At 42.2% G+C, this 27,183-nt stretch overlaps 1 protein-coding gene across 1 annotated transcript in view; it reads right to left on the bottom strand.

Moving 5' to 3' along the window:
• Positions 1-27,183, bottom strand: part of GSDME (gasdermin E) — a 30,859-nt gene that overhangs the window by 2,311 nt on the left and 1,365 nt on the right. Inside the window, exons 2-10 of the mRNA XM_065665888.1 lie at positions 26,443-26,556; positions 20,947-21,177; positions 19,625-19,817; positions 9,830-10,001; positions 8,780-8,900; positions 4,286-4,474; positions 2,239-2,366; positions 1,937-2,123; positions 335-408 (exon numbers count right to left, since the gene is read on the bottom strand). Coding sequence (XP_065521960.1) covers positions 335-408; positions 1,937-2,123; positions 2,239-2,366; positions 4,286-4,474; positions 8,780-8,900; positions 9,830-10,001; positions 19,625-19,817; positions 20,947-21,157 — 1,275 coding nt within the window. The 5' untranslated portion in view covers positions 21,158-21,177; positions 26,443-26,556. The remainder of the gene's footprint in view (positions 1-334; positions 409-1,936; positions 2,124-2,238; positions 2,367-4,285; positions 4,475-8,779; positions 8,901-9,829; positions 10,002-19,624; positions 19,818-20,946; positions 21,178-26,442; positions 26,557-27,183) is intronic.

Consider the following 27,183-nt stretch of genomic DNA (forward strand, 5'->3'; position numbering starts at 1 on the left):
AGGGCAGTTGATTGCTGTCACCAAGACTTTAAAGCGGGCTAGTGAGCCTATTAGTAAATTAAGAGTTGAGCTTAAGTTACAATTTTCTTTTGCTCACAGCCCATGAAATCTCCCAAATACAGAAACGTGTCAGAGGTTTGGGATCCATCTGCAGTAAATAACCTGCATCGTTTGCCACTGTCAGACTCTGACCTTGCCAAAACAATGCTTACAGCCGAAATCCGCACTGGAGCTTAACATCTTCTTTACTGGGTGACAAACATGGTAAAGGCAGAGGACAGAGGCATTACTGCTGCTGGGGCCCACATGCTAGAATCACAGTTTGATTACTCACCAAACAACACAACGCTGGAACCACCTGAAGATCACAGCAGGCGCGCAGCAGGACAAGAGTGCAATCAGGCAGCTCTGTGGAGGAAACAATACAAGAGCAGGACTGTCTCCAGCAAACACTGCACCAGGCTGGCTGCTGGAAAGGGTTTTCTTAACAGTGAGCTCTGAGATGGAGTTTTCCTGCTGAGAGCAAAGACAGGTGAGCTGCATTTTTGGGGCCCATCTGCACATACAGCATCTTGTGAAATGGATGCTGGAGAGCAAAGCGATTCAATGCTGAGGACAGCTGTCCTAAGTGCTCTGCTGGATGCTTGGGAGAAGCTGATTGAGCCCTTTCCTGCCAGCTTCCAAGACTGCGGAATAAAATGGGATGGGGGATGGGCAGGTACAAGCCCACACTGACTAACTCTGCCCTTGAGAAAGGGCAGCTTGTAGGAAAGGGGATTTCCTCCCCATCATTCTTGTCTCATCCATAAGCATCTCCCAGTGTTTCACTCTGAGCCTGCAGGCTGGATGAATTATTTAGGCCTTGAATAAAACAAGAACCTCTGCTCTCAAAATCTGTATGAGATGCTGACTTCAGCAAAAACACATCTGAGAAGGAATTACATAGCTGAGACTGTGCTGGGGCAGGGAGACATACTAAATGATCCCTGTGGTGCCCTTTGACTCAGAGGCTGTAAATCCTACTAGAAGCAACAGGCATAAACTAGCTTTGGTTCTTGATCCAGCCCCATTAACAACGCCTGGGCTTCAGCAGCAGACATTATGTCCAAAGCCAGGTGATAATGCAACACGCTCAATTAACTGCCCCCTTCTGTTAATAGCATCTGACAAGTGTTACCACATCAGCAGGTTTCTGTTTTCTATTTCTTTTCTGTCTCCACAAATGAGTCAACCTTTTCTACCCGGGTTCAGTGCATAAATGGATGCACACTGACATTTTGCTGCACACTACCACGTCTAACTAATACCACACTGGACTTCCCTTCGTTACCTTAATGTCAGGAAATTCTTTATATATGAGAGAGAGGAGAAAAAACCAGGAAAGTCTGTCCTGGACTTTGCAGGTAGCTTTTAATTAACACTGTGGTGCCAATGAGATTGTGAGGATGGCATTTGTTTGACATTTGTGTTTAATCTCCTGTTCCAGCAGCTGCAAAACAACCCTCTAATTGCAGTGTCTCACGTTAAATGCATTTCTGCTAAATATACTTTGCACCTCACCAATATACACTGTGACACAGAAGACAACTCCTGATTTGTATTTCTCAGCATTTAGGCAGGAAAAGCTCCATATGCTGTAGGAACAGGAATTAGCTGCCAAACTGGAAGTGCCCGCACTCAAAGGAAAACAGAGTTAAGCAATCCTGGAGGAATGTGTATTTTAAAAGCAAAATCTGTCAGTGATTGAGGGCTGAATTTAAGTGCCAGCCAAGAATGCTAAGCACGGTACACCAAACTCATAAAAAGAGAAGGGAACAAATGACAGCCACTCAGCTCATCAGCTGCTCAAAAGAAGCCATAAATGCTTTAACACAGAGGGAGCTTCTAAAAGGAAACTATGTTTAAAAAATGGCCCTTCTCTTCATTCACAACATACCAGAGATAGCACTGATGAGAAGGTGAGCAGCTGAGAAGAGTTCTTCATCCTGAGGCTGGCATTTCTGCAACAGCAGCTCCTTCTGCAACCTGCACCCTACGAGCTGTAAGAAGTCCAGGAGGTCTCGCTGTTGTGCAGGTTTTAACTCCTTCAGGTCTGGCTTGTCTCCTGTGCAGATATCATCTACCTGGAAGCAAAGGAGTACGTAAACTTCTTCAAGAGAGAAAAGTTCCAGCAAAGGAGAATGCCAGCTCTATTCGGAAACTGCTTTTAGGGAACAAGCAGAAGTTTCTTCGTCTTACCACGTCCTCCAGGGCAGTCACCACTTCTTCACAGAGCAAGAGCTCACAAAGGGTTTTATATAAAGCACTTCGCTTGTCTTCCGGCAGCTTCATAAAGGGCTGGAACTGAGCCTTCAGCCGTGACAGATCTTTCCCAAGAAAGCAGTAAAAAGTAAAACTAAGTATTTCTGCACAAGTGCCAGTGAAAACAGTTAGCATTTCTGCGGTGTGTTTCATAAGCTCATTTATCACCACATCCTGACATCCTGATTTCCATCAGCAGAAGCTATAAGGCAAGGCTGGAACACAGTCAATTCTGTTTCCCAACCAAGCCAATGAAGCATCAATGAAAATTCTGAGAAAGAAGAGCAGCTACAAAGGATCAAGATTTTAGAATTCAGTATCTTAATGTTAACCGAACTAACCATATATTAACTTCTTCACTTGAAAGTTCATCTCCAGTAGATGTCCATTTATAAGGCAGAATGAGAAATTCTGCTCTTCACTTCTTAATCTGTGGGTTAATATGAATTAAAAAGTCAAAGGTCCAAGTCCACCCACAGAACTAAAAGTTCCTATTGCGATCAATTGTTACTGTCCTTGTATTCCATCAGGAGCATCAAAGAATTACAACTCTTCACCCCTGACCCCGTCATTATCACAAAAATCAGGACAAAAATCTTTTGTTGATTGAAATCCTGAATCCATGACAACAGATACAACAGAAGCACAAAAGAATTCACTTCTTTCCCCACAGCTCAACTATGACACTGAAACAAAATGTTTTGTGACATCAAATTACCACTTTGCTCACAGAAAATAAGTTTTCAAGTGAATAATGCCAACTGGAAGGCTGGGATGTGTTTTTCTGCATTCCAAAAACATGGACACACAGGCATTGTTAACCTTGTTTCAAAGAAATCTCCCTTCATGTCACTCCGGTCAAGAAACACGCACTCTTTAAAGATGCCTTTTGTATCCAAAAATTACTTTACTGGAAAAAGAAAAACGAACCCGGCCTCAGGCAGATATTTGCTGTACCTGATGCAATCGTACGTACAAAGAACAGAAGAGGAAACCTACTTTAAATACCTTGAGTAGAAACAATATTTTTAGGGCTTTTTCCAGGACACAGCTCAGGTTAATTAATAAAAAGAAACCTCCAAGCTTTGTAAGCAGCATGGGTGCAAACATATGCCAAGCTAAACCAAACCAAACAGTGCACAGATAACTGGGTTCTATATACACATGCAGACACAGTTATTCCTTTCTATTCTCCATGAGAGAATGACAGAGTTTATTTCAGGACAACAAATACCTATTTTGGTCACAGCTGGTCCACTAAACAGCCAAGGGTGAAATGCAGAGATAACAAAAGTGATGTTCATCATTAAAACCAGCTGTAAGAACTCTGCCAAGAACTGAAGAACAGTAAAGTGTGCTGAGGCCTTGATTTGTTTCCCCTTTTGTCAGTCCTCTGGTGACCAACTTGCCCCTTCCTCCCCCACGGCTACAATAAACAAGTTGTGCCTGGCCCGTTATACCAGTTTGCTAATTGCCATTTAAATCATATATTCATTTCATCAGCTGTAGTTGATACCAAAGATCTCTATAAAGCATCTCAGAAAACAATGAGGCTAAGGGAAGGGGGGAGATGCCTCTGTGATTTTTGAGACTTAAAATAACCTTTAACTGAGCAGCTTTACTGAGCGTATTTTCCAAATGATGAAGGAATATTTTCAGTGGCCCTTTCTGAATGAAATCATAAATCATCACTAATCTTACAGAGTTCATCTGGAATGTAACAGAACTGCCATTAACACCTGATTTGGTAAGATCATATTTATGACAAAGGGATTCAGGATGTTCCTAGGGAACAGTCCACTGCATATACCTACTGCAGCAGTAAATTCTTCCATTCTTTCAGTGCATTCCCTTAAGAGTTCTCAATAAGGGCTATTAAAATGAACTAACATAATTTCTTACCCACTATTGTACCAGATTATTTCCTCCTATCATGTCGCTTAACTCACTGTAATATAATAATGTAAAGCATTTCTGGTAATACCTTGTTTCAAGACACTTAAAGAAGCATCACTGGGAATGAGGTTTTTTGCCTCAGAGTACATCTCATTATCAACAGCATCTGGCTGGTAGAGAAACAAACCATCTCTGAATAGCGCTGAATGGGGACAAGTTGAGCCTTCTGTGCCTTCTTTTTCAAAGCCTCCTTGCTGTTCATCCAGCAGACAGAATTCTGTAATTATAAATTCAATTGAAATGATAAAATTAATAAAATGCATAAGTAATTCCTGAGTGAGGTGCTAGCTTGTATTGTCTAGTGCTCCTGTATGTGATTTCTCCATGGCTCATCTCTTCTAGATGGAAAAAATGCCAGTGGCTGCTATGAATGTGAATTATTGAGCATTACTGCAGCCCTGTTTGGTATAGTGTGCTCAAACAGATCCTGTGATGCAGCTCCAGAATGTGACTCCAGCTCATGGGAATTAAGGTACTGCAGACAGCAAGTAATATGCAAACTTCTCACTGACACTGTAAACCTGAATGTTGCATACAAGAGATTCAGGTATTCTTCATGTTTCAGCCAAGTAAGAGATGTGCTGTAATGCTGGCTAAAGGGGCTACTCATGATGGGGACGTGAAAGCACTTTCTGAGTTTTATATGAACTCTGAGAGTCCCTCACAGGGCTTCTTCTGGTCATGGCGCTTACAGATTCCCTTTCTCAGCCAAGCTACAGGTCCACCAAACTCTCCAGATGAGTGGAAAATAGGGGGCTTTACAGAGATTTTAAGGGACTTCCCCCAGGCATGTTCACTGTGAAATATACTGTCACTTTGCAGGAGCTTCATGGAGAAAGCATCACACTTGGCTGGACTGCCCTTCCTGCCTTGTCTTCATGACATCCTGGCCTACCTGACCCAAACAGGACTGCCCATTTCCTGCCACCCCAATGCCAGCCTGATGAGGCCAAGGGACTCCTCAGGTACACAGGAAGCCTTTGTGAAAGCTATGCTGAAAAATCTGGAATATTGAGTTCTGTGCTCATGTGTCCAACATTGTGCCCCAAAGATGCAGAGTATAACCAAAGCCCTACACATATTTTGATCACCTTTTATCATCCCAAATGCAAGACCCATAACTGTACCCCTGGCCCTCTGTAGCAGGTCTGAGGAAATTGCAGAAAGGCTAACAAGAGAAACTCAGTTTTAGAGTAACACCTGACAGCAAACGGGAAGGAAAAAAGTAACTAATCAAGCACAGTGCTCACACCTAGCAGGCACAAAACCTAAATATAACCTTTCTGTAGTTGCAAGAGTCTGTCTCACCAAATTAAGGACATTCAAAGCAGAAGAGAAAGCATGGAGAGCACTCCATCAGCAGAAAGCTTTTCAAAGGGAGAGTACATAAAGAAATCTCTACCACAGAGAAAGAAAGATGACAGAGGCCTTTATGCCTGCAAAACCATTCACAGAGAAGAGTGGGCTAGAGGAGCAGAAAGCAATTAACACTGCTTAAACAACTTCCCAAAGCAATGAGACCCCAGACAGCAGCTAAGGCACTGTACGGTGAACAAATTCATGTTACTTCCATTGATAATAACAAGGCTTTCACATGACCCCTGAAGGGAGGAGATGGTGCTAATAACTACCTGGCCTCCTAAGGCAGATTGATGCTAATACATAGGGGAAATCAATACACAGCATCATGAAAAGTTTTAGAAGATACAGACCCTGTTAAACCTCAGACAGGACTCGATTCAGAAGAAAATGTGAATGTTTTGTACTAGTAGGGCTGTTAATTCATTTTCTAGCTCATTAATTTTGTCATACTCTTAGAAAAAAGAGAAGGGAAAATAAGCAGACAAAAAAATATACACACTACTGTTATGTCTTCTCTCTTGAGTTCTGTTATACCCATCGATGACCAACCTCCAGCAGCGCAGGTAGATCTTGTTAGTTATTCAGAAACATTAACAAAAATGGATGAAAACCAGAGATGATCAATGAAAACAATCAAAGGCAAAAAGACTCCTTTGCTTGGAGAAGCTGAAAAGATTAGGACTGTTTAATTTATAGTCATTTAAGAGGAAGCAAGTTGCATTCATAGCAATGAACAGAACAAAGCAAATCAGGGGGTACTGCTGTACCTTCCGTTTTGTAAAGCAAGAACAAAAGGACTTCTAGTAAGACTTTAGAGACACAAAACTGCAAAGCCTGTAACAGGAACGGCTTTTACATGTAGTAGAAAATTAGCTGTAGAAATCAAGCAGGATGATTACAGGAAAAAAAATAAGGTAAAGGAGTCAGAAAAGAATTAGACCTCTTTTTATTTCTTTTTCATTTCTTTATAAAAATGTCCAGGCATGTCCAGTCACATTAGCCTTAAATTTTTATATACCACTTTTTCTTACAGGATAACCCACACGCTGTCAGTGGCAAAGGAAAGGAAGCAAAAGAACACCTTAATGCACCTTAGTCTGTAATTATCTGAGAACAGAATCACGTTAGGCTACGACGTGCGACTGGTCACTTTCAGTCTCATGTGAAAGGAGTACATTAGTCTCTGGATTCAACTTCAAAGGCTATTTTTATTTCCATAAACAGATGCTGATCACTGCTCAGACATTAAGAAGTTGAAAGTTTAGCCCCACCGTACTTAAAATCCCTAATTTTGTTGTTAGTTCCTCCATGTTCTCAATGACACTCAGGCAAGGGAGGACAGCACATTAAAAAGAGGCAAGCCATAGACTGCTTGACATAAAACATAAAACAATGCTGAGCTGGTTTTGAAGCTTAAAAGACATACATTAAACATGAAAAAGGGAAAAAGGATTCTAGATTTCTATCTAGAAATGACATAAGCAGGTTATCAGCTACACACCTGTGTAGTCAGATAGCCTTAACTGCACCTGATTACTCTAAATTACACTTTTATTACGACCGTGAAGTCAATGCCCTCTGCTCTGTCTCTGTGCTCAGTCTATGTCAGAACAATTCCACATTTCAGAGAATTTTTTTACAGGTTACATGGTATTTACTTATATTCTGGAACCTACAGACTCCTTAATATCAGAAGTCAGTTGAAGGAGAATGATGGAGAGTACCTTCTACATTCCTTATGCAAATAAAGTGCACACTGGATTGAAATCTCAACTGCAATTCAAGTATTTCTTCAATGTATCTCTTGTTTCTCTCCACATCAGTCCTTTTCAACTTCCAGCTTTACACAGTCCATCTGATTTCCTTCCTTCTTGCATAACATCCCCTGAAACCTTCTTTAAGTCAGGGAGTTTAACTGAGGACAGACAAGAAAGAAAACCCCAAGCGATTCTACAAAGCAGAGTTACTACTCCCCCCTAAAGCCAACTTCAACATTGTTTTGACTTGACACCTGAAAATTACTTACTGAAATAAGTAAATAAGTAAGTAAATTTCATTACTTACTGAAATAAGTAAAGTGTGATCAGAAAACACAACAAGGACATTTCTGTAACCATTCTGAGAATATATATGAATATATATGAAAGTGTAAAATAGAAAAGATTAAATTCCAGTCCTACAGTTTATGAATAATTCTTTTCTTAGCATGACTGTCGTCTCAACATTCCTGGTTGACCATTGATTTATATTTTCATTCTCCCTGCCAACAGGGGAAGGCAACAGCATGGGCTGAGGGCCAGATAGCTAGAAGCAAAACTGCAGAAGAAGACATGGACAGCAAATTCAAGAGGTTGAGCAGTGTGCCCTTCCAGCTATTGAAGTTTGCTGCATACTGGGCTGTGCTGGCAAGAGCATAGCCAGCAGATCAATGACAGTGATGTTTCAATTTGGGAGACTGCATTCAGAGTGTAGCATTCAGTTTTTGACTCCCCAGTACGAGACATTCACATACTGGAGCAATGCAGCAAACAGCTACCAAGGGGCTGGAGACCATCATGTGTGAAAAGAAGCTGACAGACAGGATTTGTCCAGCCTGGAGAAAATACTGCTATGGGAGAACCTTACTGCTATCTACAACTACCTGATGGAATCATGAAAAGAGGACAGAGCCAGACTGCTGCATGATGATAGGACAAAAGTCAATAGACACAAATTAAAGCAAGAGAAAGTCTCATCAGTATTAAGGGGGAAAAAAAGTTCACTGTGATGGTGTCAAACAAGAGAACAGGCTGCTCAGAGGGGTGGTGGAATCTCTGTCTCTAGAGAGAAACAAATCTTGAATAGACAAGGATACGAGATCTGATCTAACTCTGAACTTAGATCAGACTTCAGATCTTGGCTCTGCCCTGAGCTGGGGTTTGAGCTAGATGGTGACCTCCTGTGGTCCCCTGAAACCTAAGTTATTCCAAGTTTCTGATTTATTCAAACAGGTGAAAAGGCATTCCTAACTTAGAAAGCAGCATTTCACAGCACAAACAACTGTCAAGGCAATGGAGACCATACAACATCATCACCTTCAGGCACAGGGAAATGTAAAAAGCATTGCCCAACAGACAGCTCTGTTGAACTGTGTCCCATAGAAAATGAGCTTTATACTTACCAAACTGGCCACTGTGCTTTATAAACAGTTCAATTACACCGTAGGCAATAGTGGTTGCAGGAGGAATTTCAAGGATCACACTAGAATCTTTCATCATACTTCCACTTTCACTCACTGAAACCTAGAGGACAAATTTATTCACTGTTTATTTTACTCAGTTATTACGTAGCTTAAACACAGAATTAATAAAGGGAAAAAATACAGAGAAAGAACGTGTGCCACTCTCCATGATGTCTAACTAAAGCACGTTATATTTGACATCTATGAAACAACTACATGAGTAGCGAAAGGAGCACAATGCCAAGAGCAGCTCTCAAACTCTTAGCTACCTTCTACTATTACAAAGTTGAGTTCCAGATGCAGTTTTTGCCACACTGTGTCCCTAGGAAATGGACTTCAGTATCCCACTCTGCCCTCTTTTATCCTGGCGCCCCTTTTGCCCCACTGGAAGCTGGTACCAGGAAGATGGCACTTGCACAGAGGGTTGTTGAACTGCAGCTCCCAGATCTCTGCTACTAGAGACACGCTGTATACAGAAGTGATTAATCTGCAACTTACTATGAATGAGCATATGTTTTGACTTTGGTAATTCCTTTTCAATTCATAGGCAATTTTTCAGATACCCTTATAATCCAGTTAATCTCTGCTTCCACAATCAAAAACGACCAGCCTCTATAAATACTAAAACTCAGTAGACACAGCAAACATTTTTGATGAATGATTACTTGGGTTAGCAAATAAATTTGCTTCAGCACTGCTTTTTACTCTTCAGCTTTCACTGAATTGTATGTTTGGTTCATGCTCTGCTCTAGGCAGGAATCTACATAGAAACTGAATCACAATTTGACAGCATGGATGGAAACCACATTCCAGGCTCATCTCTTGCCACTGCAATGGGAAAACATGTTACTTTTCTGAAGTATCACAAATAAGCAGTGCAGTGAGTTCAAGATATTATGGAAGCATGAAAAATGCTCTGAAATCTATTTGGAGAAAGCATAATTTCTTCTCAGACAACCAGCAAATGTTCTGTTCCTGGCAGAATTTTACCTTTACTATTTTTGTGCTGCATCCCACCACACCACTGATTTTTTCTTCTGTCTGGATGTGTTCAGTTATTGTACACTTCTGAGTTGTTATTATCTTTTCTCTCAAGATGCACAGCACTTCACGTTTCCTTTCCATTACTTGTTGCAGTAAACTACTGTTTAGATCTATTGTTCTGAAAATGAAAAGATGCCATTAACAACATAAATACTGAACTGAGAACAAAACATTTGCTTAATTGCTTGAAGAAGCTTTTATTGTAAAAATAACAATGGTTTCTGTATGAGCAGCCTCCCCAAAATCAGTATGTCCTCTTTTGTTATTCGGTAGCAGTACATATCTGTATTCCACAGGAAGACCTAACACATGTATTGAATTCTTGATTCCTCACTCTGAGCAAAAATGACAGTTTCCTGGCTACTTTTTCAGCAAAAAAAGAAAGGGAGAACTACAGTAAGTCTGGTAAGTTTAAGCTTCCAGTGTACTATGAAAACAACCAGCCAGGCTCATAAGACACTGGACTAAATCCTCTGGTACCGTGAACACACACTGACATTAACAATGCCACGGCACGGGATGCTGGCTAACCATTCCCTTCAGTCTCATGTTAGCACAAACAGCATCAGTAAGCCAATGGCTCCCACCCTGCAGTCTTTTCTCCAAAGAATTATTCTACCAAAAAGGCTACTGGGGAGCACAAACAAAAGACCTGTGCCCATGGTCTGTATTATGAACTCCCTGCAGCCTAGCACACTACTGGATACATTATGCATGCACACACATAATGAAAATACCTACAATAGTGTAATATATAAGCACACGATATAATAGTATTATCCACACACCACAAAGCTCTGCTTAGAAAGAGTGAAGTTGCAGTCAAGCTACTTGAAGTTAGGAAATAAATAGCAAGCAATCTCCCAGTCCGGTTAGTTTCTCTTTCTGTAATCAAGCCCTATTTTCCCTTACAGTAGTTCTTGGTTTTCTCTCTTACCTGACCAGGCTGAATCCCATTCCTCACCCCTCATTCATCTCAGCTTTGTGCCACAGCCAGCTCACCAGCCCCACCTCGTGTAATTTCTCTTCTTTTATCCTCAGAAGACACCAGCTGTTCATGGCTCCCAGCCTTCATCACGCCTCCTTCTCACAGTTTATTATTACCACTTCCCAGCCACGTGGCCAAACTCAGTCTCATTTATGTCCTTGTCACCAGTCAGTCCCATCACCCCTGTCTCTGTACACCCTTCTACCTGTCACAGGCGTGCCATCAAGTGCTCCTCAGCAGGGGAGGTGACATGGGCTCCTTCACACCCAAGAGCTGATGTCCAGACTCACCTGGACTAGGACAGCTTAGGGTGACCACCACTAGGAATTGCTGGTTTGGCATCTGAAGGCCCTTGTGCAGGCAAAGGAGTGTCCTGCCACGCTGCCACCAAATTCTGAGTTGCCAGAATTCCTCCTTGAGGGATGAACAGCACACTAAGAGAGTGATCACCTCAGTGCCAACCCTCACACCTTGCCATGGATCTGTTTCAGTGTTCACTTAGACCCTGAGCTACCTGAGTGGGATCAGCACTGACCAAGTACTTCAGAGGGCTGGACAAGAAAACAGAAGAGATTTCATGGATTTGGGAACTAGAAAAGATGACCGGAAAAAAAAAAACCCAAACGCACCCGCTGTAAGCTCCTGTGTTATTCCCCAGTGTAACCTCACAATTTGCAGTTAATGACTGGGACTGTCACAGTCAAAAAAAAGTAACTGCTGGAGGGACCTCAAGTCTCTAGCTCCTGCCTCCAACTTAACATGTCACCCCTACCTCACACCGTAATTCAGGGTGTGTTTAGATGCTGCAGGAGATCTTCCTAAAGTTAGGTTCTTCTGCTCCATCTAAGAAAGTGAACTCCCAGAAACAATGAGAAAGGATTATTTTCTAAGCAAAGATGACAAAATTCACTATCTTGGCTTGTGGGTGTTAACAGGCTTTCTGATAACAGTTAAAGCAACTTCTTAACTGCATCTAATTGACTAAAATGTTGTCAATTACAGCACACTTTTGCAAAATACTCAGTGAAGGTCCACAGATGAGATGTCAGATTTTCTACGAACAGGTAACTTGAGCAAGACAGTTGAAAGATTAAAAGATTGCTATCCCTGGCTCAAGTTATTCAGTCTTTTCTCCTCCCTATTACTCTAAATGGCATTTATTCATGGAGTGAAATGGCAATTCCCCAAAAATGTGATGAAGCCATGCCTAACTCGGCCTTGTTTAAATAGAGATATCTTCATATTTAATTAAAAAGTTTTAGATTTATTAGATTCTAGAGGTTTGGATTTATGCAGTCTGCGTAAGTCTGAAGGCAGCTTGGGTCTTTATTAAATTAAAAATATCCTGAGGCAATTTTTGATCTTTGGAGACTTAATGCTTATATGAAAGTTCAATCGGTTGGAATGAACTGTCTGGAAACCTTAAAGTTGATTGTTTAACCAAGGGAAAGAAAATACCTCTGAAGCGATGCAACAGCCACCAGAAACACCCCCCCGCCAAACATTCCTGAGCTTATTAATATGATGTTTTCTCTCTTGGTGCAGAGCCATGCGTTATGCTTGGAATGCAATGAATCTCTGGATTAAGCAAAAATTGAAGAAATGTCAAGCAATCACAAACACTGCTGCTCTTAAAAGTGTCTGCCAACCCAGAGCTATTAGCTATCGCCATAACAGACCATCAAGCCGATCATACACTTCACAGTAATTATTTATGATTGTGAAGAGGTGTGCTAAGCATCTTGAAAATACAAACTAATGCACAAAGAACTTGCAATTTTAACATTTGACCTAAGAAACCGCAGGAGAAGAAATGCAATGAAGAAGCACAAAAGCAATTTGTCATTTGCTTTCACATATTTTTTGCCTGCTTTAAAGGAAGACAAACTCCCCAGATACTCCTGAAAGTTCCAGCAAAAGAAACAAAATAATCAAAAGTTGAAAAATGCAGATTAAATCGAGATTTGCTGGGTTTGATGGAGCATTACCATAAGAAGTGTATAGAACATGAATTCAATCTATCAAAATGAAGGACCAAATTAATTCAAGAGACTTTTTCTTACATCAGGGAACTGAGGTGTTTAGTCTGGAAAAGAGAGGGGACCTTATTGCTCTCTACAACTACATGAAAGGAGAGTGGAGAGAGAAGGTGGCTGGTCTCTTCTCCCAAGTAACAAATGGCAGGACAACAGCAAATGGCCTCAAGCTGCGCCAGGGGAGGTTCAGACTGGATATTAGGGAAAATGTCTCCAGTGAAAGGGTAGTCAGGCATTGGAACAGGCTGCCCAGGGAGGTGGTGAAATCACTATCCCTGGAAGTGTTCAAAAACTGTGTAGATAAAGCCCTCAGTGATTAAGTGGTGGACTTGCCAGTCCTGAGGTAATGGTTGGACTTGACGATCCCAAAGGTCTTTTCCTACCTAGCTCATTCTAAGATTATTATGCCCCTGGTAGGACTGGCTCAAACCCCCTCATGCTCCTGACTTTGAGGTTCAGACGCAGAACTAACAGCAGATTGGCAGAGTGAAGGAGTCAAAAGACACAGACAGGTAAACAGGCCTGCTGAAGAAATTTCTGAGGCAATGCTGCATAAACTGGCACAGTACTGGTGGATACTCAGAGACACTAAAACAAGGCTACAGAGCTACCTGCTTCCATCCAGCACTCCCCTAGGCACTACGTCTCACAGGTAACTTTGGGGTCCTCTAGACAGAACTGTACTGTGTGTCAGAGACACAGCCACTGCCTCAGCATCAAGATTCAAATGACTTCAGTGGGATATATTAAACAGTAAAGCCAACAGAAATGCTCTCCTCTTCCCACTAGGTTTAGTGAGTACCAGATTCAGAGCTCTAAAACACATACACCTACCACAGCTACAGATACCTTTTATTTTAGGACAGCACACTTAAACACTCTCCTCTAGTCTTCTGGCACTGAACTTTCTATCGTAAAACCCCTTGGACTCCAGGACTGTGTGTGGGCACGTCTAAGTTATTACTGCAGCACAGCCTGTGGAAGGTAAAACATTCTGCTCTTCTCAGCAACTCAAACAAGAGACAACATGTGGTAAACAAATACCCAGCTTATCTAAATTATCACTGAAAATAGTAATCAAGAGCAAAATGCAACAGGGTTAAAGTTTGACAATCCAAGCAGGGCTTAAAGTATTGCAGGATAATGGCCACTGCACCTGCGAGTGTATTTTTGCAAGAGCTGAACTCATTTGCCAGCATTACACCCTGAACATCAAGAACATGCCTGAATAACAAGAGGTGGCTGAGTTAAATCCCTGAGAATACGTGCATGCAGGCACACAAATTGCACAGCATATTTTTTTATTTCACAGGTCACATTTCAGAGCTTTTCATCATCATCATCACCCTTATCATCTCTTTCACCATCTATTGTACAGAAGCCCTCACAGATCTTGCATGACCTGTACTAGATCACCGTACTCCTTCCCGCCTTGAGAAGTTGAGCTGAAGTACTTGAAAGTTACTACATTAAAAGTTACTACATAAAATACAATGCAATGTTTGTTTACTAAGTCCCATTATCAACACACAGAGTATGAGCCTGTGTAAATACAGATAATTTAAAAGATTATGGTTTTTTATTGCTTGTTCTGCTTAAATAACCTTCCTGATGTCAGTGATTTACTGCACTGGAAGCTCTACAGGTCAAACATGAACAGAAAAGAATTTGAGTTTTGACCACAGTCTCTCCTCATGTAATTGGATGGAACACTTCCACTCTCCTATAATGAAAAGGCTTTCTTCACTTTTATTCAACTTTTTTCTTCTACCCTGAGGAAAGCAGTGGAAAATAGAGAGGCACAAATGCAATTTGCTGCAGGCTGGAAGAAGAAATGTAGGAAGAAAGGCAGAAATACCATGGAAGGCAAGAGAAAACAGACAACATCTGGCAACAGAGCAGGTTCTCACAGTCAGGAGAGCAGGAGCCTGCTCTAAACTCTACAGCAGAGACTGAGTGTCTTTCAGATGCAGAATTTCTGACTGGACTGTCCACAAAGGACTCCCAGTTTTTTGCCACCAGCAAACTTGCTGAGGGTACACTCATCAATCCCATCACCCAGATGACTAACGAAGACAAGACTAGACCCAGTATTGTCTCCTGGAGTACACCATTAGTCACTGGCCCCCAATTAGACTTTGTAGTACTGCTCGACATGCTCTGGGCCCAGCCATTCAGCCAGTTTTCAATCCAACTGTCTGTTCATCCAGCCCGTACTTTATCAGCTTCTCTATGAGAATCTTACAGCAGGGGGTGATGAAAGCCTTAAAAAAGAAGACAGAATATACTCTTAAATTGAGAGCAATCTCATCAAGTTAAAGGCACACAACTCTGACCCAAAATCAGTACGTTACAGTACTCTGTGATTTAGCAACCACACTGTAGTATGAAAAAGAATAATGTAAAATAAAATATGCTGAGTTTATATACCTAAAAGTACCATTTAACTTGATTTTTAAATTGTGTATTATGTTAACAAGTGTGTTCTGCACTTACAATGTCACTGCTTCTGCAAACCAGGCAGGATTTCATCCTGCACCCTTCAGCTGTTATTCCTTTTCAGAACAGGAGGCAATGCGGCATTGGAATCTAATTAAAAGATCAGCAGGACTCTCCTCCAGAAGGTTCACCTAAGAAGTGACAGGAGCCCAGTTTGCTGCCACTGAGGACTTCCAGCTTGCTGAACCTTGAACGCTCACATGACTTAGTTTAGAAGACACAGCTGCATTGTTTTAGAATTTTCTGCTATTTATCTGCAACTTCCATTAAACAGCCTAATACAAGAACAATTTGAAATGCAACTCAATTACACTATATGTGTAGGAATAATCAACAGAACAGTAACTGATCAAACAAGCATAAGGAATGTTTGTCATTCGATGACAACAAAAATACCTACTTGACTCCCCTCTCAGAAGTACTGATGGGCAAACATCTATCTTTGGATGCCTTTGTAGGCGCCAGCACTCCAGAATGCTGAATTCCTGTATTCTACACAATGCTCCATGAACAAGACAAAAACTAGAAGTTTGGACAGAATCCACCACAAATCACAGAATATTTATGAATGAGTATCTGGGATTTCATTTGTAAGGCATTAACACAATTTCCAGTGAGCTCCGGCTTTATGCTGAAGAAATTTACATTCTGCTATGCTCATCATGTCCAGTGACCTGGCAGAGGCCAGACTGACTGGGTATCAATTATACACTTTGCATAATAAACTTTAATAAGCTATGAGCATCTTTCCTATGAACTAAGAACTAGCTCCTTGTAGCTAGGAGGCACACAGATCAACCTCATCTACCATTATATTCTGATCGGTGCAGGGCTACTGATTTTACACATACACAAAAAGACACTATATTTCTAAGCATGTAGTTACATGCAGGATTATAACCCCAAGATGTGATGAAGTAAATCTGATTTGCTATGGGAGGATTATTTGTTTGAACAGAAAGGTAACTCACAGCAGGAAGCTAAATAAAAGCTTACTGATCTAAATCAAGGTTATTCTGATTTGTTCTTCTACAGGACTCTACCTAAATCCTGACACTATTTTTCTGGTACTAGATACATACTAATTTTACATGCCTGGTATGCACATTCAGCCCAGTATTTTCTGCTTTTAATAAAGCATTTAGTGCAGAGATAGCAGGGTGCCTTATTAGAATAAGTCTGTTGACTTGTGAATGCTCACGATACAAAGAACAGCAGCCACTTGTTCCTGTGAAAATGGATTATTTCTAGAACATCAGTGTATCTAAAGCAAATTTACAATGCTCCTAACAACTTTTGTACTGATAACAAAAACCTATCAACTTTATCTTCAAAGCATCAGCAAAGGCTATTAAAATGCACTACAGCACCCGCTACAGATCTAAGGTACAATGCTATAACAAACAAACCACTCATCTCCCACAAGCCAAGACCTGCAATACAGAGTAGATCCCTGACTTGCCATCTGATTGCCAAGTAGGCTTTGGTCCATGACTGTTTTATTGCAAGATTAAATAAATACAATTTCAGAGTTGGATGGGAAGTGCTGCATATCTTGGAAATTTAAGATTATAGTTCCCCTCAGCTACTACTGTAGCTATATTACTGAATAACGATGAGCAATAGATCATAGAATCATAGAATGGTTTGGGTTGGAAGGGACCTCAAAATTCATCCAGTTCCAGCCCCCTGCCATGGGCAGGGACACCTTCCACTAGAGCAGGTTTGCTCAAAGCCCTGTCCAACCTGTCTTTGAACACTGCCAGGGATGGGGCAGCCACAGCTTCTCTGGGCACCCTGTGCCAGCGCCTCACCACCCTCACAGCAAAGAATTTATTCTTACTGTCAAATCTAAACCTCTCTTTCAGTTCAAAGCCGTTCCCCTTTGTCCTATATAGAATCACAGAATCATAGAATAGTTAGGGTTGGAAAGGACCTCAAGATCATCTAGTTCCAACCCCCCTGCCATGGACAGGAACACCTCACACTAAACCATCCCACCCAAGGCTTCATCCAACCTGGCCTTAAACACTGCCAGGGATGGAGCACTCACAACCTCCCTGAGTAACCCATTCCAGTGTCTCACCACCCTAACAGGAAAGAATTTCCTCCTTATATCCAATTTAAACTTCTGCTGTTTAAGTTTTAACCCGTTACCCCTTGTCCTGTCACTACAGTCCCTAATGAAGAGTCCCTCCCCAGCATCCCTATAGGCCCCCTTCAGATACTGGAAGGCTGCTATGAGGTCTCCACGCAGCCTTCTCTTCTCCAGGCTGAACAGCCCCAACTTCCTCAGCCTGTCTTCATATGGGAGGTGCTCCAGTCCCCTGATCATCCTCGTCTACACACCCCTGTAAAAAGTCCCTCTCCAATTTTTCTTGTAGGCCCCCTTTAGGTACTGGAAGCTGATATAAGGTCCCCATGGAGTCTTCTCCAGGCTGAATAACCCCAGCTCTCTTATCCTGTTTCCATAGAGGTCTTCCAGCTCTCTGATCATCTTCGTGGCCTCTTCTGGTCTTGCTCAAGCAGGTTCACATCCCTCTCGTGTTGGAAAGCTGGATGCAGGACTACAACTGGGGTCTCACGAGAGCAGAGAGGGTGAATCACACCCCTTGACCTGCTGGTCACACTCCTTTTGATGATGCCCAGGATACGGTTGGCCTTCTAGGCTGCAAGAGTGCACTGCTGGCTCATGTTCAGTTTTTCATCAACCAAAATCCCCAAGTCCTCAGGGTTGCTCTCAATCCAGTCTCTGCCCAGTCTGTATTTGTGCTTGCGATTGCCCTGACCTAGGACTTTGTACTTGCCCTTGTTGAACTTCATGAGGTTTACACTAGTAGGACCTCTTGATCCTGTCAAGGTCCCTTCTGGATGACATCCCTTCCCTCCAGCGTGTCAACTGAACCACACAGCTTGATATCAACAGCAAACTTGCTGAGGGTGCATCAATCCCACTGTCCATGTCACTGACAAAGATGTTGAACAGGGTGGGTCCCAACCCTGAGGTTCCCTGAGTAACACCACTCATCATCATCTCCACTTGGATACTGAGCCATTGACCACAACTCTTTGGCTGTGACCACCAGCCAATTCCTTATGTCCTGAGTGGTCTTTCCATTAAGTCAATGCCTCCTCAATTTAGAGACAAGGATGCCATGCAGGACAGTGCCAAACTTTGCTTCACACAAGTTCAGGTAGATGATGTCAGTCACTCTTCCCTTAACCACCAAAACTGTCACTATGTTACAGAGGGCCACAGAATTTGTCAGGCATGATTTGCCTTGAGTGAAGAAGCCATGAGCTGGCTGTCACCAATCACCTTGTCATTTCCCATGTGCCTTAGCACAGTTTACAGCATGATTTACTCCATGATCTTGCCAGGCACCAAGGTGAGACTGACATGCCTGCAGTTCCCTGGGTCTTCCTTTCCTCCCTTTTTAAAAATGGGGGCTATATTTCCCTTTTTCCAGTCAGTAGGAACTTCACGAGACTGCCATGACTTCCGATATTATGGATAATGGCTTAGCAACTACATTCACCAGTTCCCTCAGGACCCACGAACGTACCTCATCAGGTCTTCTGCACGATGAACTCGTGCACCTTCAGGTTCTATAGATGGTCTTGAACTTGATAATTCTCCTACAGTGGGTGGTTCTTCATTCTAATTCTTATGTAGATCTATAAACTACATTTTGTTCAACTAGCAGAACATGTGTGGACCATGCTGGCCCACCTTTGCTATTCCCTCAACTTCAAATAATCCAATTTTCTAGCACAGTGGCTCACACACACATACACAATTATAAAACCTGCTACAACAACATAAGTAGTACTGAATTCAGTTTCCATAGCAGCTGCACCACTAACATAGAGAAACCAATCCATTTTTTTCCCAGATTGTTACCTCAGTAGAGTCCCCCAACAAAGTGAGGACTTGGCTTTTGTTCCACAAGGCAATTCATGCAAATGCGTAAAACGAGATTGCAGAGAGATGTGCTTAAAATGAAAGGGAAAGGTCTGACCACAAAGCTTTCCAAATCTGGAAATTTTCATTTTTGCATGTACGATTTATCACCTAAAAATGAGATATTACATTAAAAATAATTCTCAAGCTATGGCAACACTGCAAAATCAATTGTTTGGTGACCACAGCTATCCCAAGCCTTTTCAGCTCAGTAATCTTTCCCAGCCACTACAACACCTATATTAAAAACATACCTGTCCTTGATGTCTTTCATAAGCTGCTGCAAGTCAATCTCTTGCTTCCTTAGGTTTCCAAATGAGGACTGGTTTTCCACATAGCCCTTTCCTCCAGCTCCCAGGCTGATCTTTCCAAATGAAGTTTCAATGCTTCCTTGAACAGAATCTTCAAACTTCCCCATATATTTTGCGAAGTCAGACTCCACGATTACTAGGAAAGCAATAAAAGTGATTTCTGCTTGTGAAGAGAAGTGCTGAAATGGTCCTGAATTGATTGGAAAAACAGCAACTTACAGAAAATATGACAAGTTAGTGAAGGCAAACAGTACTGAGCAGGTAAATAATGAAATTTACAGCTCTGCAACTCCTGCTTCCTCTGCATTTTCATCATCTTCACTCTGCTACTTTTTATATTTTGCCATTTTAGGAAAACATAAGGTGATTGAAATGCTAACCTCAGACACTATAGCAAAATCATAAAGAATGACCGAAACTTAGTTCAGCTACAAAGAAAAATTGCAAAGCAGACCTGCTTGTACAGCAGGGTTAGTATCTTACCATTATCTTGACATATCTCATTACAGGGCTGTCCAAAGCTCACTGAAAACCAACAGAAGCATCCAACTGGCTTAAAACAACTCTGAATCTTAGGCAACTATAACTGACTCAGCACCAGCTAATCTTCCAAGCCAGCTACAATTAACATCTCAATTTAGGGACTTATCTATTTTCTTGTGTGGAATTGTGCCACACCCAGAAGTACGGGATTCCAGATTGTTAATCGTAAAACCTGGTTAGGACTACTGCAGCTAGATGAAGAACAAAGTACAAGGGTCAACCGTTTTTAAGAGTATGTACAAGAAGAAAGGAAGCAGAGATAAAACTTGCTTGGCCTTGCCTGTGCAAACATTCCCTGGGCTACTGTCACCACCAAGATGCTGTTTATCCAGTGCTTTTTGATCAGGAGCACAGTATAATTTCACACTATCATTACAGACTAGAATCCCCCAGCAGTATTCTAGGGGAGTTCCTGTGCCTACAGATAGCGCTGCTGTTAAACAGAGGACTGCATAGCTTGACAACCTTTGGCACGTAACTTCAGTAGTCTATCTAGGCAAAAAATTACCTATTTTTTCATAACGGTTATTATTATTGGGTTTAGTTAAATGACTAATCAAGTAATAAAAGATCCAGTCATCTCATTTCCATTGATGGAGAATAGTTCAGAGCATTCCTCTGAAAGAAGTCCCCTAGTAACATGATTGAGAATACCAACAAAAAAGGTCAGGCTTTTCATTCTTTTTAACTGCAATAGTACTGCTGCCCGTGTATGGCTTTACCTGGTTTGACTGGTTTGTCTTCAGTAAGCACATCACTCAGGGTGACTGCCAAGAAATGATACTTAGGCTTCTGCCAGCACCAGAACTTCTTTCTCTTCGTAACTAAGCTCATAAGTTGCAGCTTGTCCGAGGCGTTCAAGTGGGAGACAGGGATTAAGTCACCTCCACTGTCAGTTTCTCTCACAAAATTCTTTGTTGCTTTTGCAAACATCTTGGGGAATCAATTGAAGCCTGAAAGAATACATCTGCTTTTCAATAACTGCAGCTGGAAGGTATAAATATGCATATTGTCACCTTAAGATTTTCTTCATAGTATAGATAATAATGCAGGAACAGCTAATGTTTTCACCCCATCTTCTCCACTTAGAACTGGGAATCATAACAGTTCAAACCACTTATCTCAAAGTAAAAAGGTTTTCATAGGAACAGACAAAAGAATTTTAATTAAAATCTGAAATAAGCAACAGCGAATAAGCAAAGAATAATGCACTGCAGACACAAAATGCGAGGCTTAAACATTACGATAATAATGCATTAAATTTATGGTTATGCAGACAACAAAGGAAAAAAACCAAATGGGTGAGAACATAAATATTCCATGGTACACCTGAAAAGTTCCTTCAAGGAACACTTACAGGTAATTAATTAATCAGCTGGGGAGGAAAAAACTTACACAGGTTACTTGAAATTCCAAGAAAACACATCTGCTGAGCACCCTGCAGAGACTGGCTGGGATGAGGAGAGCACTGGGTCAGTGGCAGAGGATTTCTGCCTCCCTGTACAATCCTTCTTTTATTACCTAACATAAAGTTATCTTACTCTGTATATGGTAATTTGTGTGAGTAATACCCCTCAATTATCTTGATCCTTTTAATAGTAAGTAAACACATGGAGGGATAATAACAATTCTCTATAAAAGGCAACAAATATTTGTGCTGGCATCTTTGTGCCTAAGTTTTGTTTCTGAACTCTGCCCCTGAAAAGTCCCAGTTAGTTTTGTTCTTTCTGAACCTTTCTACATTCGTTGCTTCCCAATTTTCTGCTTTCCATTAGCATAACTACAGCCAAACTGAACATATGGTACTTGCAACTGTTATTTGTGTCTGCTAAACTGCTACATACATTATCTTATTCTAGCTTTTAAATGCCTTGAATTAAGAAATGGTTGCACCTCTTATTGTGTAGGGGTTTCTTTATCCCAAGCAATGCACTTTGCTGTATCTACAAGGAACCTTTTCAATAAGGACACTGGTTAAACAAACAGGAGAAATGGTAAAAATGACTATTCACAAGTGCTAACCACACAATTCTAATAGTATAACTTTTGATCTTTTTTGAAAAAATCTAATCTTATTTTTTTTAATTTCAACTCTGTGTTATTTGATCTAATCATATTTCCATAATTAAATATTTTCTTTTAAAGTTGGCAGCATTTCTTCGAATCCCCCATCTGACACTGACTAGAAAGTTTAACTAAGATCACAAGTGTCTCAGCTGGGTATCCACACATTTGTAATTAATTACCTGCTTCACAGAAATGCTAGATTTGTCATTTACAAGCACAAGCCAGAACAATTAGAACAGACTTCGAGCAAAACCTGGTATTTCAGGATTATTGAGAGAAAACGGAACACTGAATAAAGACTGTAGTGGTTGATCCACAGGCTCCATGTTGCAGTATCAGTTGGGGGACAGATTAAAAAAAAAAGCCTTTTTGCAGATGGACATTTACTTTCCATTAGCTTTTCCCAAATCCCATTTCAGGTAGCACTGCACACAGTATTTACCAATTCATGTTGAGGTATCTACCTCTTCATGAAACCCATAAACAGGAGGAGTTAGAAGTCTGTGTGCAAGCTAAAGGTTATGATCTAGTGGCAATTACAGAGACATGGTGGGACAGTTCACATGACTGGAATGTGGTCATGGATGGCTATGTCCTTTTTAGGAAAGATAGGTCAGCGAAGCGACGTGGTGGAGTTGCTCTTTACGTGAGAGAGCAACTAGAATGTATTGAGTTCTGTCCGGGGTCGGATAAGGAGCAAGTGGAATGTCTGTGGGTACGAATTAAGGGGCAGACTGGCACGGGTGGTACAGTTGTGGGGGTCTATTACAGACCTCCTGATCAGGACGAAGGAGTTGATGAGGCCTTCTACAGGCAACTGGAAGTAGCCTCGCGACTACATGCCTTAGTCGTCGTGGGAGACTTTAACTACCCTGATATTTGCTGGAAGACTCACACAGCCAGTTATTCACAGTCTAGGAGGTTCCTCGAGTGCATTGATGATAATTTCTTAATGCAAATGGTGGACGTACCAACTAGGAGAGCAGCGCTGCTAGATTTAGTACTCGCCAACAAGGAGGGTTTGGTCGAAGTGGTGACGGTCAATGGCAGCCTTGGCTGCAGTGACCATGAGATGGTGGAGTTTAGGATCCTGTGTGGGAGGAATAGAATACCTAGCAAAGCCACAGTTCTGGATTTCCGAAGGGCCAACTTTGGCCTCTTCAGTCAACTGCTAAGGGAAGTCTCATGGGAAAGTGTACTAGGTGGTAAAGGGGCTCAAGATAGTTGGTTAGCATTCAAGGACCGCTTCTTCCAAGCTCAGGATCGGAGCGTCCCAATGAGTAGGAAATCAAGTAAGGGATCTAGGAGACCGGCGTGGTTAAACAAGGAGCTGCTGGGCAAACTCAAGTGGAAAAGGAGAATCTATGGATTATGTAAGGAGGGGCTGGCCGCTTGGGAGGAATATAGGACAGTTGTTAGAGGATGTAGGGAGGCAATTAGGACAGCTAAGGCCTCCTTGGAACTCAATCTTGCTAGTCGGGTTAAAGACAATAGAAAGGGCTTCTTCAAATACATAGCAAATAAAACTAACACAAGAGGCAATATAGGCCCACTGCTGAACGAAGTGGGTGCCCTGGAGACAGAGGATATAAAGAAGGCAGAGGTGCTGAATGCCTTCTTTGCCTCTGTCTTTACTCCTGAAGACTCTCCCCGAGGGCCCCGGATTTCTATAGCCCCAGAAGGAGTCAGGACAAAGGAGGAGTTTGCTTTGGTAGATGAGGATTGGGTTAGGGATCAGCTATGCAAACTGGACATCTGTAAATCGATGGGTCCGGATGGAATGCACCCACGGGTGCTGAGGGAGCTGGTGGAGGTCATTGCTAGGCCACTTTCCATCATCTTTGGTAAGTCGTGGGAAATGGGCGAGGTGCCTGAGGATTGGCGCATGGCAAAGGTCACACCAATCTGTAAGAAGGGCAAGAAGGAGGACCCGGGTAATTATAGACCGGTCAGCCTTACCTCCATCCCTGGAAAGATGATGGAACAACTTATTCTTGACTCCATCACTAGGCATATCAAGGATGAGGGGGTCATTAAGAACAGCCAACATGGTTTTATGAGGGGGAAGTCATGTATGACCAACCTTATAGCCTTCTATGAGGAAGTGACTAGGTGGAGGGATGATGGTAGAGCGGTAGATGTAGTTTTTCTTGATTTCAGTAAGGCATTTGATACTGTCTCCCACAGCATCCTCATAGATAAGCTAAAGAAGTGTGGGCTTGACGATCAAGTAGTGAGGTGGATCGAGAACTGGTTGAAAGGAAGAAGGCAGAGAGTTGTGGTCAATGGCGCAGAATCTAGCTGGAGGTCTGTGACTAGTGGAGTTCCTCAGGGGTCGGCGCTGGGACCGGTGCTGTTTAATATTTTCATCAATGACCTGGATGAGGGAACTGAGTGCACCCTCAGCAAGTTTGCTGATGACACAAAACTGGGAGGAGTGGCTGACACACCAGAGGACTGTGCTGCCATTCAGCGAGACCTGGACAGGCTGGAGAGTTGGGCGGGGAGAAACTTGATGAAATTTAACAAGGGCAAGTGTAGAGTCTTGCATCTGGGGAAGAACAACCCCATGTACCAGTACAGGTTGGGGGTTGACCTGCTGGACAGTAGCGAAGGGGAAAGGGACCTGGGGGTCCTGGTGGATAGGAGGATGACCACGAGCCAGCAATGTGCTCTTGTGGCCAAGAAGGCAAATGGCATCTTAGGGTGCATTAGAAAGGGTGTGGTTAGTAGGTCAAGAGAGGTTCTCCTCCCCCTCTACTCAGCCTTGGTGAGGCCACATCTGAAATATTGTGTCCAGTTCTGGGCCCCTCTGTTCAAGAAGGACAGGGAATTGCTTGAAGGAGTCCAGCACAGAGCCACAAAGATGATTAAGGGAGTGGAACATCTCCCTTATGAGGAGAGGCTGAGGGAGATGGGTCTCTTTAGCTTGGAGAAGAGGAGACTGACGGGTGACCTCATCAATGTTTACAAATATGTAAAGGGTAGGTGTCAGGATGATGGAGCTAGGCTTTTTACAGTGATATCCAGTGATAGGACAAGGGGCAATGGGTGTAAACTGGAGCATAGGAAGTTCCACGTTAACATCAGGAAGAACTTCTTTACTGTAAGAGTGACAGAGCACTGGAACAGGTTGCCCAGGGGGGTTGTGGAGTCTCCTACACTGGAGATATTCAAGGCCCGCCTGGACAAGTTCCTGTGTGATGTACTGTAGGTTACCCTGCTCTTGTGGGGGGGTTGGACTAGATGATCTTTTGAGGTCCCTTCCAACCCTTGAGATTCTGTGATTCTGTGGCCTACACTTAGTTCTCTATATAAGCAAGTAAAGGATATTTCCCAACAACACCTCCATGGAAAGGATTTCAACAATGTCAAAACCAAATAACATTTCACTGAACAGTCTTCTGGGACTTCCACTGTAACTGTGGCTGCCACAAACCTGCAGCACAGGCTCAGCTATATGCACCGAGAATATTCCCACTGGCTTTCTTGTGGAAAAGAAATTCCCAGCAGTCTTCTCTCCGACCTTTTCCTAAACTCTGAACTGAGACTGATTTTTTTCATTCTTAAATTAATCCTCCTGAATTTCCCTGGCACTAACCTCAGTGAGAACACTTTAACAGAATAAGCAATGTAGCTCCACTACAGCAGAACTGCCCCCCCCCCCCCCCAACAAATCCTTCACGAGACCCAGAAACTAGTTTTCTTTTTCCCTAGGACTTCTTTTGCATGAAACAGTATTTCACCACCAGTCAGATGACCGATGTGTAATGGAAGGGACCATTAAGAAAATTCTCATGGCCTGCATTAGCTGCTCTTCCCTAGCAGAACCTTCTTCTAACATTTCTGTGCTTTACATGACAGTTCATTCATTCTGATAACACTGACATACCCGATTCACATAGGCATAGCCTCTGAAAAGAAAAAAACCCACCAATTTCTGAGTTTATGATAAGACAGATTGCAAAAACCACTTCCTGTGACTTGGCACTGTTATACACTTACTAAATCTCATGAGAAGAACCATTAACACCATTCCACAAACCTCTGTTTCATGCTGGTTTGTCTTCACTCCCAGTCACTGTGCTTCTGATTAGCAAAAAAGACACCCTGGAAACACCAGAGTGCTTATGAGGACTGCTGAGACTCACCAGGCAGGAGAGATGGGACTGTCTTCTGCCTCACAATGATAGTGTTGATGTCTCCCACACTTTGCTGTACTGGGAATGTCTTTGCAGGGAGCATAATTGCTGGTGCAGCCGTATCTGCAAAGCAAGAATATTCTATCCAAATTCCTGTTTATGTCTCCTTGGATATAGTGCCTTTAACACAAACTCTAAAACACACCCAAACACCTTGTTTCACTAGTTCACAGCACAAAAAAGATGCAGGGCAACTGAATGTGCATTAGCTGACATCAGGGAGTTAATACAGCTACCAGGATGTAAGGAATCCTGATTGAACGGACATGGAGCAGTTATGGACACAGCATTAAGAAAACTCTGCCTTTGGTGCTTCTTCCTCTGGAAATTTTGCTAGAGGTGTGCTTGGCCTGGTAAAATTAAAGGGAAGGTATCAAAGCTGGTAGGAAGAGCCTGTCAGAGTGATTTCACTCTTGCAGATTGATAGCTAGGCATGAAAGCAGAAAAGGAAGGAGCACCTTCCTTGCTACCAGGGAATTTAGAATTAGCATGGACCTGGGTTACAGGGAGGGTAGTCAATGAATGGGATGAGATCAAGTGAAGATATTTACAGCAGCTTGTCTACTTATAAACAAATCATATCCCCTTTCTTTCCTTTATCAGAGCTCCCTAACTCAATATAGTGAGACATGAGAGCCAAAGAAACATCTTATGAATAATCAGTGGTTACCTTTGTCAGCACAAAAGCAA

This window comes from Lathamus discolor, chromosome 2 (genome assembly GCF_037157495.1).
Source record: "Lathamus discolor isolate bLatDis1 chromosome 2, bLatDis1.hap1, whole genome shotgun sequence".
NCBI lineage: Eukaryota > Metazoa > Chordata > Aves > Psittaciformes > Psittacidae > Lathamus > Lathamus discolor.